This window comes from Hyperolius riggenbachi, chromosome 4 (assembly GCF_040937935.1).
Source record: "Hyperolius riggenbachi isolate aHypRig1 chromosome 4, aHypRig1.pri, whole genome shotgun sequence".
Classification (NCBI taxonomy): Eukaryota; Metazoa; Chordata; class Amphibia; order Anura; family Hyperoliidae; genus Hyperolius; species Hyperolius riggenbachi.
The window spans coordinates 250,498,113-250,514,700 of NC_090649.1; the positions used below are offsets into that span (position 1 = coordinate 250,498,113).

The 16,588-nt window shown below is 42.0% G+C and overlaps 1 protein-coding gene across 2 annotated transcripts in view; it reads right to left on the reverse strand.

Annotated features, from left to right (window-relative positions):
* Positions 1-747: 747 nt before the first annotated feature.
* The window catches only part of SNX14 (sorting nexin 14), a 116,644-nt gene continuing 100,803 nt past the window's right edge, over positions 748-16,588 (reverse strand). For both annotated transcript variants that reach the window (XM_068231111.1, XM_068231109.1), the window contains 5 exons: positions 12,311-12,475; positions 12,066-12,161; positions 9,311-9,402; positions 5,934-5,990; positions 748-857 (listed from right to left, as the gene is read on the reverse strand). In XM_068231111.1, the coding sequence (XP_068087212.1) occupies positions 819-857; positions 5,934-5,990; positions 9,311-9,402; positions 12,066-12,161; positions 12,311-12,475 (449 nt within the window). In that variant the 3' untranslated portion in view covers positions 748-818. The remainder of the gene's footprint in view (positions 858-5,933; positions 5,991-9,310; positions 9,403-12,065; positions 12,162-12,310; positions 12,476-16,588) is intronic.

The following is a 16,588-nucleotide window of genomic DNA, read 5'->3' on the forward strand; positions in this document are numbered from 1 at the left end:
GAATAAATACTTTAGTTGTATGACACTTAAAACTCTGGCAAAAATGCTTTTGCAGCTCTGGGACAAGAAAAAAAAGGGAAGTTTCTCACACCCAGAAATGGACTACAGAAAAACTCTCTTCATTTGATGTAGCTCTCACTTCAGTCCCAGTTAAACCTATGCTCATTTTCTGACCTAATGATATCAAACAACAGTAAGGCCTAGTGCACACCAGAGCGGTTCTGCTGCGGTTTGCGATCCGCTTGCAGGTGTGGATCCGCTAGGGTAATGTATTTCAATGGGCTGGTGCACACCAGAGCGGGAGGCGTTTTGCAGAAACGCATACTCCTGGGCTGCTGCAGATTTTGGATTGTGGATGCGTTTCTGCCTCAATGTTAAGTATAGGAAAACCGCAAACTGCTCTGAAAAACGGCACTTCAGAGCGGTTTGCCAGGCGGTTTTTGTTACAGTAGCTGTTCAGTAACAGCTTTACTGTAACAATACATGAAATCTACTACACCAAAACCGCTACACAAAACCGCAAAACGCTAGCTGAAACGCTGCAAAAAAATTAAAAAAAGCGTTTCAAAATCTGCTAGCATTTTGCGGATCTGCTAGCGGTTTTTGGTGTGCACCAGGCCTAAATGAAGGATCTCACCAACCGGGACACTGAAAAGGAAACAATGACATCAATGTAAACCGTGTGCAATATAAGTGTTAGGTGGAGATACACTAACTCTGCATCACAAAATGCCTCAAGTACAATAGTGATCATTAGGTCATTTTAAGGTTTTCAGAAAATATAGTCACTGAAACGAGGACAGATTCATAGGGTTCTTTCACTTTTCCTCTTCACTTCCATGCTGTCGTTTCTGGGGCTGCAATAGAACCACAAAGAGCGTCATTTACCCAAACCCAGCAAAGCATTTCTTACTAAGAGATCAACTGCTGTACAACTATGTGGTTTACCCGTGAGAACATATGTAATTTCCAGAACACTTACAAACCAAAATATAACTTCATCCAAATCTTGCCTTTATTATGAATCAACTGGGGAGATTTTTCCTCCCCTCCTGAAAGCAATGATCCAGTCACTGAAAAAGGGGAAAATCCTTTCAATGGGAACAAAGACTGCAATAAAAACCTTGCATATGTTGTACCCCTTCTCACATTACTGAAACGAGCAGTTTATTGCTCTCTGTGTTTCTACTGGCAGGATTTAACCTCACTTCCTCTTCTCGGTAACTCTTACTCAGAAGGGAAAATAAATTTCCTGAATTGAGACCTAGGCAGCATGATCTGACCCTACTGCTTGAGTTTCTGCTGGCTGGCCAAATCAGGTAGCCTCAATTACAGTCACTCTGTGCCGCTGCTGTGGCCAGATATCCTTCAGTTTCAGTGACTCTTGGATTCACGACACTGCAAGCTCTGCTGTGTGTCTTATCACAGAACAAGAGTGCAGGGAGGCGGGGAAATGATGCGGGAGAGGCAGAGCTGCTGGGGAAGGGGAAGTTTGCAGGGGTGCTTCTTCTGCAAGGAACACCCCTTACCCAGTTAGATGCCGACAAGCTGCTTGGAGGGGACAAAAAGGCATATCATGGACTAGGGTACATGCCTCTGTGTCCCATCTGCCTCCCCTGTGCAATCTCTGGTACACTTTAATACTATTGCTCAAACTTTCTTGGAAACCTTGTTTTACTAAAAGACTTAATTTTGTTACATGGTACGCATTAATGAGATGAACTCAAAGATCTTCACTGCAAGGATACATTTCACAAGTATCAGTAATGTCCCATTACTCCATTAAACAATGAACAGTAGAGAAATTACAATCTTGCTGGCATAATTAACATGTTTTTGCCAGGACTGTCCACCTGAAAATATGCTGCAACTAAAGTTATTCATGCCAAGTGGACCCAATAAGCAAACATCTTCAGCGCTGTCCACCATTCGCACAATACCCATACCATATTCTCTGTATTGATGTTGAAATACAGTAATTAAAAGGGAATTTTGCTTTAGGCAATTTTTACAGTGGTGGTAGAAAATGTACTAGATATGATGATTTAGAGGATCAGAAGTGTATGTCAGTTGCTTGAGAATTCCTTTTAATGGAGTTCTGTATAACTGAGATTCTACTGTACAAGTATCTAGATGATGTAAGATTGGAGGAACTGCAGGTGGAGAGGCCAACAATAAATTACAGGTAACGGTTTTATACCTGTACTGCTAACATGTAACTGATTGAAAGCCGAGGAAGTGGCCACCAGTGGTCTGCTACAATTGCAAGTTTCAATCTTTATACTGCATAAACAAAATGGGCTGAATTCTGGTAGCTATGTGAGGTAAATATTTGTTTGTAGGTAAAATACCTCATGAGGTGTTTTCCTCTTCTTTTATCAATTCTGAAAGATTTTTCTCCATTTCCAAACATGAGGTAAATGCATAGAGTGAGGTAAAACATGAGGTATTTCAGTGGTAAGCCTGCAGCAAATAAGTAATAGTCTTTAATTGTCTTCCATAAGTTAGGATAGTCTTTGGAAGATTTTTTTTTTTGAGGAGGGAAGGTGTATTTGATTATGTAGCAACCTATGAAAGGTAAATTTATAGGCATCCATTATAAAAAATAAATAAAAATCTAGCTCATTTACCTTTAGAGGCTGGGGGGGGGGGGGGGGGTAGGAGCACTTTTAGAGGCTGGGGGGAGGGGGGTCAGAGCACTTTTAGAGGCTGAGGGTCTGGAGGGGGGTTACAGCACTTTTACTTTTAGAGGCTGCAGGGGGGCCTCAGAGCACTCTTAACCAGAGGAGGGGGGGGGGAATCGATGTTTGCCACAGTTTTCATTAATTTTTCTAAAAATAGAGGCTGTGGGTTCGAGCATTTTTACTTTTTTTTCCAACCAGAGGTTGGGGAATGCCAATGTTGGGGGGGGGGGGGGGGATTGTACAGGGTTTGGAGCCCTTTTTCTTATTTCAGCAAAATATGGGGGCCCTGAACACAGAACAAGCTGAAAAGGCTCCATGTTATGTGACAGATATCACAATTCTGTCACAGCAGTACATTTATCATGTGGTAGAGGTAGGTCTAATTATGTGAGGTAAAAGACATGCAAATACTCCCCTTATTTCTCTTCAGAATTCAAGTGTGAGGTATTTCATTACTAAATATCACACATTTGTAGTCGAAAATTACCACATGAATTACCTCATGAAATTACAGGAGGTAAAATTTTACTACCAGAATTCAAAAGTTTATTTTCCTCATGAGGTAAACCCAATTCCATGAGGTAATTATCTACTAAACGCTACCAGAATTGAGCCCATTGATTCTACAATTACATTCCAAATGCATTTTTTTTTTCATAGCCTTTCTATAAAATACAATTATCTGTTGTAGTTCTCGTGACGCCTTGGAGGTTGTTACAAACAGCTACGCAATCTTAAATGGTTATTAATATAATAACTGGCTTATCAATATACTATATACTATATAATAACTGGCTTATCAATATATACTATATAATCAATTTTATTAGAATTCCACGTGAAGGACGAATACAAAGTGAGTGGAACGAAAATCATACATGATTCCAAAAATGTTTTACAAATAAATAACTGCAAAGTGGGGTGTGCCTAATTATTCAGCCCCCTTTGGTCTGAGTGCAGTCAGTTGCCCATAGACATTGCCTGATGAGTGCTAATGACTAAATAGAGTGCACCTGTGTGTAATCTAATGCCAGTACAAATACAGTTGCTCTGAGATGGCTTCAGAGGTTGTCTAAGAGAATATTGGGAGCAACATCATCATGAAGTTCAAAGAACACACCAGACAGGTCAGGGATAAAGTTATTGAGAAATTTAAAGCAGGCTTAGGCTACAAAAAGATTTCCAAAGCCTTGAACATCCCACGGAGCACTGTTCAAGCGATCATTCAGAAATGGAAGGAGTATGGCACAACTGTAAACCTACCAAGACAAGGCCGTCCACCTAACCCATGGTGACTCTGGACGAGCTGCAGAGATCTACAGCTCAGGTAGGGGGAATCTGTCCATAGGACAACTATTAGTCGTGCACTGCAGAAAGTTGGCCTTTATGGAAGAGTGGCAAGAAGAAAGCCATTGTTAACAGAAAAGCATAAGAAGTCCCGTTTGCCACAAGCCATGTGGGGGACACAGCAAACATGTGGAAGAAGGTACTCTAGGAGACCAAAATGGAACTATTTGGCCAAAATGCAAAACGCTATGTGTGGCGGAAAACTAACACTGCACATCACTCACAACACACCATTCCCACTGTCAAATATGATGGTGGCAGCATCATACTCTGGGGGTGCTTCTCTTCAGCAGGGACAGGGAAGCTGGTCAGAGTTGATGGGAACATGGATGGAGCCAAATATAGGGCAATCTTGGAAAAAAAACCTCTTGGAGTCTGCAAAAGACTTGAGTCTCGGGCAGAGGTTCACCTTCCAGCAGGACAACGACCCTAAACATAAAACCAGGGCAACAATGGAATGGTTTAAAACAAAACATATCCCATGTGTTAGAATGGCCCAGTCAAAGTCCAGATCTAAATCCAATCGAGAATCTGTGGCAAGATCTGAAAACTGCTGTTCACAAATGCTGTCCATCTAATCTGACTGAGCTGGAGCTGTTTTGCAAAGAAGAATGGGCAAGGACTTCAGTCTCTAGATGTGAAAAGCTGGTAGAGACATACCCTAAAAGACTGGCAGCTGTAATTGCAGCAAAAGGTGGTTCTAGAAAGTATTCACTCAGGGGGCTGAATAATTACGCACACCCCACTTTGCAGTTTTGTTTTTTTTAAAGTTTGGAATCCTGTATGATTTTCTTTCCACTTCTCACGTGTACACCACTTTGTATTGGTCTTTCACGTGGAATTCAAATAAAATTGATTCATGTTTTTGGCAGTAATAAGACAAAATGTGGAAAACTTCAAGGGGGCAGAATACTTTTGTAAACCACTGTAACTTGTCTGGCAATCTATTGGTGTTTTGACGTTAGTTTTGTTTTAAGCTGAGGGACATTTGTAGCTATACTTGTAAGTCCTACCATTTTAGAAAAACCTATTCCTGTGACTTTATGCAACCTGCAATTCACCTCCAGACAACAGTTTGTGAAACCACATCATATGGTCCTAAAATGGATGAGGTTTAAGAAAAATGCCTTAAGCCTGAAAGTTTGAGGCCATCATTATGTAACTAAAATAGCAGTGTAGAATAAAATAATGAGGAAAACAACTAAACATTGTAAATTGTATTCTGTCCCCATACAGATTAGGTCTTATTCCTGCAGAAGTTTCACATAATACCCAATATTAATAACAATCAGTTAAGTATGTATTAAAAAAGTGGATGCAGCTTTAGATTACAGACATTCAGATACTGTGCAACCTAGTTGGTCTACGATGTAGGACAAGCATGTAGGTTTATTCAGAAAAATTGATCTAGTTGAAATTCTACATCTTCTTTTACCATAGTGAATGTGCATAATTAGCATTCAGGAACAATCCAGATGAGAAACATGAGATAAAAGGCAGCTTACCCATTACCTGCTTCAGAAAAGGATATTGCAGCCTCATATGTTTTCACACATGAGCAGTAAGACCCTCAAAGCCAAGCCAAGTTATCAAAGCCAACACCACACAACAGCCATGAGGAACCCACTGCTCAGCTATCAATAACACAATTGATATTATTTATCAACAAGTACAAATCACTTAAACGCCCATTATCACAAAAAAATTGTAAAATTTTAAATACATACATGTAAAATGTACAATTATCGCTAAGTAAAATGTAGCATAGATTATTTTTTCCTATGGTGCCATCAGCTGCAGATAACATGAGAACTAGAACACCTTCTTCATTATAGCAGTGCAATGAAGGTTTGGTCAAGAACAAAATCAGCAGATCTTTTTATACACAAATGTACACATTACCTTGCTGAGTTCTGGGAATATCTCAAGCAGTACAACATCAAGCAGAATGTAAGACAACTGAAAGAAAATTATAAGTGACATCAGTGTAATGCACTGATACAGATATGTTTACTAACAGGAACACAAACAGTTACTAATGTTGTTAACCAGTTTTTCTCTGGTTATTTTCACTATTTTATATATAGAGGAACTTTACTGAATATAACAATGAATAAAACTGTAACATTTTTAAAATTTTTATCTATAAATTAGCCAGTGTTTGTCCATTGTAAAATCTTACCTCATCCTGATTTACATTCTTAACCTCCCCAGTGGTAGGATTATATCCAAATTTTAGGGTCTAAAAGCAGTGCAATTTTTTTTTTTTTTAAACCAGAAAAAAAAAAAACCATACTGCTAAAGAGCCCTCAGCAGCCCCGGCACTTACAAACCTCCCTGGGATGCAGCACTGCAGTTCTCCCTCTGTTCACCCAGTGGCGCTATAACCCTGCAGTGATAGAGCCTCAGATCAGAGGAAAGGAAGAATGGCTGGTGGCGCGCTTTAACCTCTTGACGACCAGCTAACGCCGATTGGCGTAAACTGGTCGTCTGCGGGTTACCATGGAAACGGCCGCTCGATCGAGCGGCCTTTCCATGTCAGTTCACGGAGGGTGTCTCCGTGAACAGCCGGAGAGCCGCCGATCGCGGCTCGCCGGCAAAATGTAAACAGGCGGGGAAGAAATCCCCGCTGTTTACATCATACGGCGCTGCTGCTCAGCAGCGCCGTAAGGCAGATCGGCGATCCCCGGCCTCTGATTGGCCGAGGATCACCGGCATATGATAGGCTGAAGCCTATCCTTCAATGCGCAGGACGGAAATCCTGCGCATTGAAGGATAGGCTTATGTGTTGCACTGTCCATGTTTTGATTTCAGTAAATTTTATATAGTAAATTAAGAGAATTCTGTTCCTGGCATGTGCCATCTCTTTTTCCCTCAGAGTGAAGCTAATTCTGATGTAGTTTCCTCCCTTACTTTCCTCCTCCAATCTGCAGTGGCATAGCTAGCTTGCTTGTAAACACGTGTGAGCACAGGATTCGATTTCAGCCTAAGCCTGTCACAGTGAAATGCTCTCATCCAATCAATGAAGAGCAGGAATGTGGGAGGGAAGATGACAAGCTTCCCTCTCACTATCCTTTGGCATCGGCGACACAATAGTGCTTAACCACTTCAGGATCGCAGTGTTAACCCCCCTAAAGACCAGGCATTTTTTCTTAAAATTGGCCACTGCAGCTTTAAGGCCAAGCTGCAGGACCGTATAACTCAGCACACAAGTGATTCCTCCCCCCTTTTCTCCCCACCAACAGAGCTCTCTGTTGGTGGGGTCTGATGGCCCCCCCAGTGTTTGTTTTTGTTTTTTTATAAATAAATGTTTATTTTACTATTTTTTTAAATAATTTTTTTTTTACTTTACCCCGCTTCCGCCCTCCCTCCCCCCGCCAGCCAATCAGCGTGATCATCCGTCATAGGCCTATGACAGCGGATCACTTCCGCATCTCCAGTGGGGATAGCCTTGTCACACGGCTGTCCCCAGTACAGCGCTGCTGCAGATCGCAGCGCTGTACAAAGCCGCTCAGAGACTAAAGGTGGGATGGAGCTCCGCCCCCTGAGCAGGAGATGTGCGCGCAGCGTGCGTGCAATCTCCTGCTAGCCCCATAGACAACCGTTCACGCCAATCGACGTGGAGCGGTCCTGGGGCTGCCGCATTGCTCACGCAAATTGGCGTGGAGCAGTCGGCAAGTAGTTAATATACTGAGATAAGATAATTACAGCAGAGATTTCTGAATAGATTGTAGAGCTTGCACTGCAGGGTGAGATCTCTGGCAGCATTTTAAACTCAGTGCCTCACTTGGGGATACCACCAGGGAGGTTAAGGGCCCGTTTTCACTGCGCACAGCATGCATCTTGCGAGATACAATGCAGGCACAACTATGATGGGAGACCCATCCAAATCCCTCTAGCAGTGTCATGCAAGGTTATATGGATTTGCATGCATTCTCTGTGTTTTTTCCTGCATGCTGTCCGATTCTTTTTTCCCAGCACGCGAATCGGACAGCAGTATATTGATTTCAATAGGCTTTGTTTCCCTGTCTGAATTTTCATGTGGGGAAATGCAGTGAATTGCTCATAGTGGAAACAGGCCCTAAATGTATCCAAGATAAGGGCATCTTTACTGCTAGCAAGGTGAAGCTCTGAGATTTGTTTTTTTTTTCCATATCAGTGTAGTAAATGGTAACCAGAGAGCTCTAGGGCAAAAGGCTGCATGGCATCATAGCCTAGGCTAAACTTCACTGGGAGTGCAAGGTTGCATATCAATATACAGCAATATGTAGATATAGGAAAGTTTCTGAAGCTGAAACCAGGATAATTAACAACATTAATATCTTGAATCATTTTTAATGTTCTGCTACAAGTCATCATATTTTAAAGCCCACAGCATGCATCATGAGCCCCACCAGATGTGTTTTTGTTTTTACCATCTTCAGAGGTTGCAAGCAACACTTTTCACCATCAGTTTCTCTAGAGCTTTGCAATTGAAGAGGCAAGATTACCCCCACCCCTGTCAGTTTTTATTGAACAAGCACTTTGCAGATGGTGTCACTGATTCAAGGCAGGAGATGCCTCAGGAGTATACTGCTTAAGATGAATATACTCAAAATTCGTGCTTCAATCCAAAAAACATATCAGGAGTTCAAATCTGCTGCAATAACTCACAAGAATATAGGATTTTTTCCTAACTAATCTTAACCACTGAAAACAGCAATTGTAAGCCATTAGAGTAGAAAGATTGCTTTATAACTTATTAGGCATCTTTCCATCAGTTCCAATCAGAATGCGATGGATAAAAAAGTGCAGCTGCTGAGAAAATGTCAATGTATCTTCTGGCAGTGCTTCACCATTAGGGTGGCCACTAATGATCCAATCTTTTTCATCCAATCTTACCAAATCTATGTAGTATAAGGGTAAATTGAGTGAATATACTGAATAGATACTTCAGGCAGTTACCTTATATTACATAGTAATGGTAAGATTGGATGAAAAAGATTGGATCATTAGTGGCCGCCTTTAGTCATGGATTTTTCTTTTGTTTATATTTTCATACAGATCCAAGGTGCGGGAGATAACCAAGACACAGAGTGATTGAGACATACTCCACTGATACACACTGAGCAGCAGTAGTCACATACACACATACAGGTCCTGTTCCTTCCCCACACATTTAAGCTTGTTATCTATGTGACAATGACAGTACTATGTGTTTACCACAGAAGAGCTATATTATGTTAACAGCTTAGATACAGATTATGCCAGCAAACCGCTTGTCTAAAATGCAACATTACCTGTTTGTTAAGCACAGGCTGCTGCAGGCCATCAAACAGCAGCCTAATTCCTTCATACTTGGCTTCATCCCCAATACATTTTCCAATTAAATCTGTACAAATGCAAGATGAGACACATACGAGGATAAAATCAAGACTGAATCAACTTCATGGAGTGCAACTTTATCAATTAGGAATAATCAACAAGGACATTGGTTATAAGGAACACAAGCGTTCCAAATATTAGTTGTTGCTATTTTCTTGGCAATACTACTAGAATGAACACTCGTTTTGCTACTAGAGTAGTGAATTATTCCAGTAATAAACACTAAAGAAGTGTTTACACCATTTTGAAATGTTTTCATTGAAGTTACACCCATATTACAGCTGCTACCAATACAAAATGTTGCTGAAAATACTGAAGTTCCTTGGACATGCTGCTTTCCTTTAAAACTATGTGGTTACTATTTTCTGGTAACATGTATTGCATAATACCGAATGATCACATAGGTTTACAACAACAACAAAAATTGTAAAGCGCTTTTCTCCCATATGACAGACCAGTACATAGTGATGTGTACAGGGGGAAAAGTTATGTGATCATAAATGCCCAGACTAAACAGGTGGCTTTTCAGTTTTGATTTAAACGTGTCTGGGGTTGGACTGGAGCGGTCTTGATTACGTTTGGCAAGGCATTCCACAGGATAGGGGCAGCATGATGTGTAAGCTCTGGCTCCAAAGGTTTTTAGTTAACTCTTCAAAATAAGTTGTTTGTGTACCGGAAGTAGTATTTAACATTCATTGTTTCCAGTGCATGTCCACTTCTGAAATGCAGGGCTGCTGATGGGTTGCAGTAAAACTCTTCCTTTCCTCTTGGTGCTGGAGTGCATTCTGTATATTGGTCCTCCCAACAGTCTTCTCTTTTCAAATGACGTGTGTGTGGCTGCCTCCCCCTCCCACGTACCTGCTCCCTGGGTCTCAGACTGAGCAGACCAGGTTTTTCTTGTGCCACGCAAGAACCAGCCATAGCCCAATCTGGTCAGGTAAGATGAGAGGTAGACAGCCACCTGCAGCTCAACTGCCCATGCCACCCTTACATATAATCAAAGGTAACTAGCAAATGATTGTAGCGCTCCTTCGCCAAAATGTAAAAATGGGCTGCAAGGAGACACCATTAAGAGCACCCAATATTTCCACTCACAAATGTTCAAATAAACTATAAACTGAAACTCCTGCGCACGCAGCTTAACCACTTTACCCCCACGCGTACGAATTTCTGCGTCCCTTTTTCCATCCTTTCACCACCAGGGACAGAGAAATCCGTACTTTCCGCGCTCCCGCCGCTGCCCGCTCGCTGTAGCGCGCACTCCTGCTCGTAAACACGCCGCTGGCCCCAGAGATCAATGAACGGGAAAATCCATTCCTGTTTGTTGATCTAAGCCCCGCAATTATCCGCTGCTTCTCCGATAAGCAGCGCGATCATTGTGAAAAACAAAAAAAAAAAAAAAAACTTTCCCAGCCTCCTAGTATTTCCTGCAAGCTTCCGGAAGGACGCTTGCAGGTCGCATTAAACAAAAAGTTACTGTTGTCATCTTGTGGCCAAATAGTAAAACTACACCCTAAACCATTTTTCACATACAAATAAATTAGTCTTACACAAAAAAATTAACTCCTTACCTCCCACACTCCCCAATTTTTTTTTTTGTAATAAAAAAAAAATTACAATTAAAAAAAATACATAAATAGTTACCTTAGGGACTGAACTTTTTAAATATTTATGTCAAGAGGGTATAACACTGTTACTTTATAAACTACGGGCTTGTAATTAGGGATGGACGCAAAACTGAAAAAAATGCACCTTTATTTCCAATTAAAATATTGGTGCCAAACATTGTGATAGGGCCATAATTTAAACGGTTTTATAACCGGGACAAATGGGCAAATACATTTCATGGGTTTTAATTACAGTAGCATGCATTATTTAAAAACTACAAAGGCCGAAAACTGAAAAATAATAATTTTTTTCCCACATTTTTTCCTATTTTCCCATTAAAACACATTTAGAATAAAATAATTCTTGGCATAATGTCCCACCTAAAGAAAGCCTAATTGGTGGCGAAAAAAACAAGATATAGTTCATTTCATTGCGATAATAATAAAGTTATAGACGAATGAATGGAAGGAGCGCTAAAAGGTGAAAATTGCTCTGGTGGTCAAGGGGTAAAACCCCTCAGTTGAAGGGTTGTTAATAAATCTTTATTGAAAATTATTATTATTATTATACACAGCATTCAATTAATGCACAATTAAATCCTCGTACACAAAGGCCATCCACTAGCCCCACAATCAATCTCTCAACATCACACATCCAACCAATTCAGCAACAATCTGCACCCAACACTCCATACACTGCAAGATCCTGCCTCAATATGGTTGATGGTCAGTGACCCTGAGATATCTCAATCATGGATATGCAACAAATGGCCTTTCATGTATTAAATAAAAAATGTCTGCAGACAAGCTACAATTATGTAAAAAATATATGCAAAAATATGCGCAATTAAAAAAAAACATTCCTTCACAAAAAAAAAAAATCTTCTGCCTCAGCATATATACATACATACATACTGTATGAACACATACACACGCACACACCCACATTTAAGCAAAATATTTTTTCTAAAGAGAGAAAAGAGGAAGAAATAATAATAAAAAAAAATAAAAAAAACAAAAACCTGTTTGATGTGAATACATTCTGTATAAGCAGGTGGGATACCTGGTATGTAGTTCATCATTTCATCAAATGTCTGCTTTGCTCGTTTCTGTCTAACTGCTAAAGATCGTTGCTCAGAACTTTCACAAAAAATAGCATCTGCAAAATTAAAAAACACACACATAATGAAAACCACCCTATGGAAAGTACAACGCTGTAAGAAGAGGAAAAAAAAAGCTGTTCTTTTATGGAGTGTCATTTACAACATAGTCGTGTTACAGTTCCAACAAAATGGAGAGGACGCTTACCTCTAAGAAGTGTTATGAGTGAGACTAGCCGATGCTCTTGACTAAGATGCTCTAGCTTATGTTGCAGGCAATGGTCTGCATAGGTTTCCAGTGTGTTTTTGAACAGGATTCTTCCTCCCATTAACAGATGATGAAACCAGTCAGGAATGTGGAATACAACACGACCTGTTAGTATATAGTATACACCAGAAGTTAACATTTAGCTTTATATACATATTGCATGTCGTTATGGCAAACATATCAGCTTGGTTTTTGTCTGCATGTTATACACAGCTATACTACTAGGTTACTAACACAAACCGGTCAAGGTGTGTTGAAGATGTGTAACAATAGTTTGCGCTTTATGCAAAATTAGGACACTGCCAAACCGTTTGCTAGTAAGGGAAATAGAGCATACACGAGGAAAAAACTCCAACATGGCTATTACATGACCTTGGCAATGCACAGTAATTCCCCTCTGGCAGGGTTCTCACATTTCTTCTATGTTCCAATACAAATCAACTCAAACAAAATGAACAGGCAGTTTAGGAACAGAGGGCCTATTTAGAAGGTGATTGTATAAATGCACACACAGGAAATAAGAAAAGACAGCAGTGTCAGAATCTAGAATATGTCTGTCTTGTCTGCTGAGAGCTTGCATAAGTTACTCCCATTTATAGCCCGAGGAAGTGGGTGAAATACAGCGAAATGTGTTGCACTGTTTTCTTGAGTATACAATAAAGTTATTGCCTAAAACAAGACAATTTGAGTCTTCAATGGGGAGGTAAGTCCACCGCTACCTCCCATTTTAAACTGTTTTTAGTACATTTTAATCTTCCTGGCACCTCTGTTTTTCCCTTTATCAATTTCAATTTAGAGTTTTGTCTTATTTTTCAACCCATTTGTCTTAACAACCTTTGACAGGGAAGCTGCAACAGACTTTCATAGCGTATTCTTATGATGGTGGGGCAGTCTGAGGCCAACCACTTCAAAGTCACATATTGGTTAGCAAGAAACCAGGGCTGAGGAGTCAGTACAAAAATCCACCGACTCAGACACCTCAGTTTAGGATTCCACCGACTCAGACTCCTCTAATTTGCATATTACAATCTTGTTGATTGAAAGTATGTAACATGAAATTCGTCTCTTAACTGCCAACGCTTAGGAATTTTAAAAGACAACTGAAGTGAGAAGGATATGGAGACTGCCATATTTATTCCCTTTAGTCAAAGACTAAAACTAGTCCTTGGTAAGAGTACTTGTAAAAAAGGTACAGACCGGAACAAAGAACATCTATCAGGCCCTAGGCAATTTAACTGTGGGTATATGTAATGCTGGGCATACACGGCTCGTTTTATATTATCAATCGAGCCGTTGATGGCTCGATTGATAATTTTCAACCTATCCGATACCCCGCCGGATCAATTCTGCGCTCGATACCGGCGGGGAGAACAATGGAAGCAAATGAAATGCTGATTAGCAGCGCCCGCGGGGACGAGCGGTGACGTGCCGGCATCGAGCCGTGTATGCCCAGCATAAGAGTGATGTGCAGGTACTCTGCAGGGGAATAAGGAAATTCTTCCTCTATTACACATTCTTTATGCACAATCTGAACCAGGTTTATGGGTGATAGACAACACCTCTGTGTTCAATGTGCACAACATTCTCAGTGGATTCCCTGCAGCTCTGTGGGGAGTGCATATGTAGAGTATAGTACTTCTGTGTAACAAAGTAAACCTGAGGCAGATGAAATTAAAGTTTTATACATACCTGGGGCTTCCTCCAGCCCCCTTCAGGCTAATCAGTCCCTCGCTGTCCTCCTCCACCACCTGGATCTTCTGCTTTGAGTCCAGGTACTTGAGCCAGTCTGGCGTAGTGCGCATGCACACACTCCACCGCTGGGAGCATACTACACCTGCGCAGCACTACTGCACAGGTGCAGAACGCTCCTGGCTGTGGAAGCAGCATGCGGCCGGACTGCGCTGACTGGCTGAATTACCAGGACTCCTAGCAGAAGATCCAGATGGTGGAGGTGGACAGCGAGGGACTGATTAGCCTAAAGGGGGCTGGAAGAAGCCGCAGGTATGTATAAAATTTTTCTTTTCATCCTTCTCAGGTACCATTTAATTCGTAGTCCCCAAACCAAAGTTTAACAACATATCAAAGGATTTGATTTCATGAGCAAAGAGTGCGTACATTTGCATAAATCAGAATCAACGCAGAATTATTTCAATCTCATTGACCATCTCTAATAGTGACACGGCTACACATCAGGCTTTATACTTACAGCATAGATGTTATTTAGTATATATGTTACGGCCAGAACCCGAAGTGTGGCCACTTCGGGTTCTGGCCGGTCAATATGCGAACTGGCCGCTGCTATGCGGCCAATGTTAGAAATGGAATGTTTCCCTGGGAAGATCAATGTGTTTTCTGGCCGTCTCTGGCCAAATGTAGCAAAAGTTAGTTTAGTTAATGAAATGAAGCCGGCGGCAATTACCGGCTGAAGCCACCGGCTTCAGCTATCTCTCCTCCCCCTGCCTCTCTCTCTCTTTCTCCTATGGGCGCTGCGGGGGGCGGGTTACACGCGAGTCCCCCCAGAGTCGTCCATGGCTGCACTGAAGCAGAGCGGGGAGGCTGCAGACATCGCTTCTGGCAGCACCCGCTCTGCAGGAACGGCAGGATTGCCTGTTACGACGAACGACTCTGGGGGACACGTCTCCCCCCCCTCCCCCCATCCAGCTGCTAGTATTGGGGAGGAGAGAGAACGGAAGCCGCCGGCTTCATTTTATTAAATTACCTAACTTTTGCAACATTTGGCCAGAGACAGCCAGAAAACACATTAATCTTGCGAGGGAAACATTCCATTTCTAACATTGGCCGCAGTGCAGCGGCCAGTTCGCACAATGGCCGGCCAGAACCCGAAGTGGCCGGCCAGAACGCAAAGTGGCCACACTTCGGGTTCTGGCCGTAACATATATAAGAGATTCCTGTGTACACATCATAAGTATATAGTCACAATCAGATGTGTATATCTGACTTTAAAAATACGGGGACTGCTTTATTGAAGCAGCACAAGTAACTAATTTTGATTGGTTTATTTCATTTTTGTGGACTAAGCACAGCTATTACTGTAAGTATACATTATTTATGATGACTATTATCTGAGAAATAGAAAATTTTATCATATTTTCTATTTTAATTTCAGTTTAAGTTCATTAGGAGTCGGAGCATTTTTTCCCCGACTCCGACTCCAGGCACCCAAAATTGCCCCGACTCCGACTCCACAGCCCTGCAAGAAACAAGAGCTTTGGATAGAGGGACCTTTTTGGGACTTTGTCAGGCATTATACTCAACAGGCAGAACTTATGGTCTTCAGATATCGGGCACTTTTGTTATGGATGCGACTTTCCCAATAGTGTTTTTGGAAGACAAAGCATTTAGCTTTAGCTCTGGATTTATTCCATACAGTGCTGCGAGGAAACATTCTGGGACCAGGAATGTAGACAGGCAAATGGTGCAGTCTGCATAGAATTTTAGGGTACGAGTTAAATTTCAGTAGGTTTGTACGGCTTGTTGCGACTAACTGGTAACTTGTACCTAGCATTCAGCTTACACTGGGTAAATGACATGAAAGGAGATAAATTATCTTATATATGTTACGGCCAGAACCCGAAGTCTGGCCGGTCAAAAATGCGAAGTGGCCCTGCCCCTCCTGCCAGTGTTTGAAATGAAATACTCCCGGTCGCTTACATGTCTTGCTGTGGCCAAAATGTTTTAAAATCCCGGTGTGAATTAACTCCCCTGGCGGCATGGCAATATGTCAGATGAAGCCGCCTCTTCGGCTCTGCCTCCTCCCCCTGCCCCTCTACTATGCAGCTGCAGCAGCCAACCAAGCGTGTCCCCGATCGTTTGTTGCGGCAGGGAAGCAGAGCGGGAAGGCTGCAGACATTGCTTCTGCCAGCACCCGCTCTGCATAGGAACGAACGGCAGGAATCCTCGTCACTACGAACGACTCTGGGGTACAGGCGTGGCCCCGGCTGCCGCAGCTGCATAGTAGCGGGGCAGGGGGAGGAGGCAGAGCCAAAGAGGCGGCTTCATCTGACACATTGCCGTGCCGCCAGGGGAATTAATTCCCGCCTGGATTTTACAACATTTTAGAAGCAGCAAGACATTTATGCGGCCGGGAGTATTTTTTTCCAACACTGGCCGAAGCTGCACGGCCACTTCGCGTTTCGACTGGCCAAAACCCGAAGTGGCCAGACTTCGGGTTCTGGCCACTATATACAGTGGGTTGCA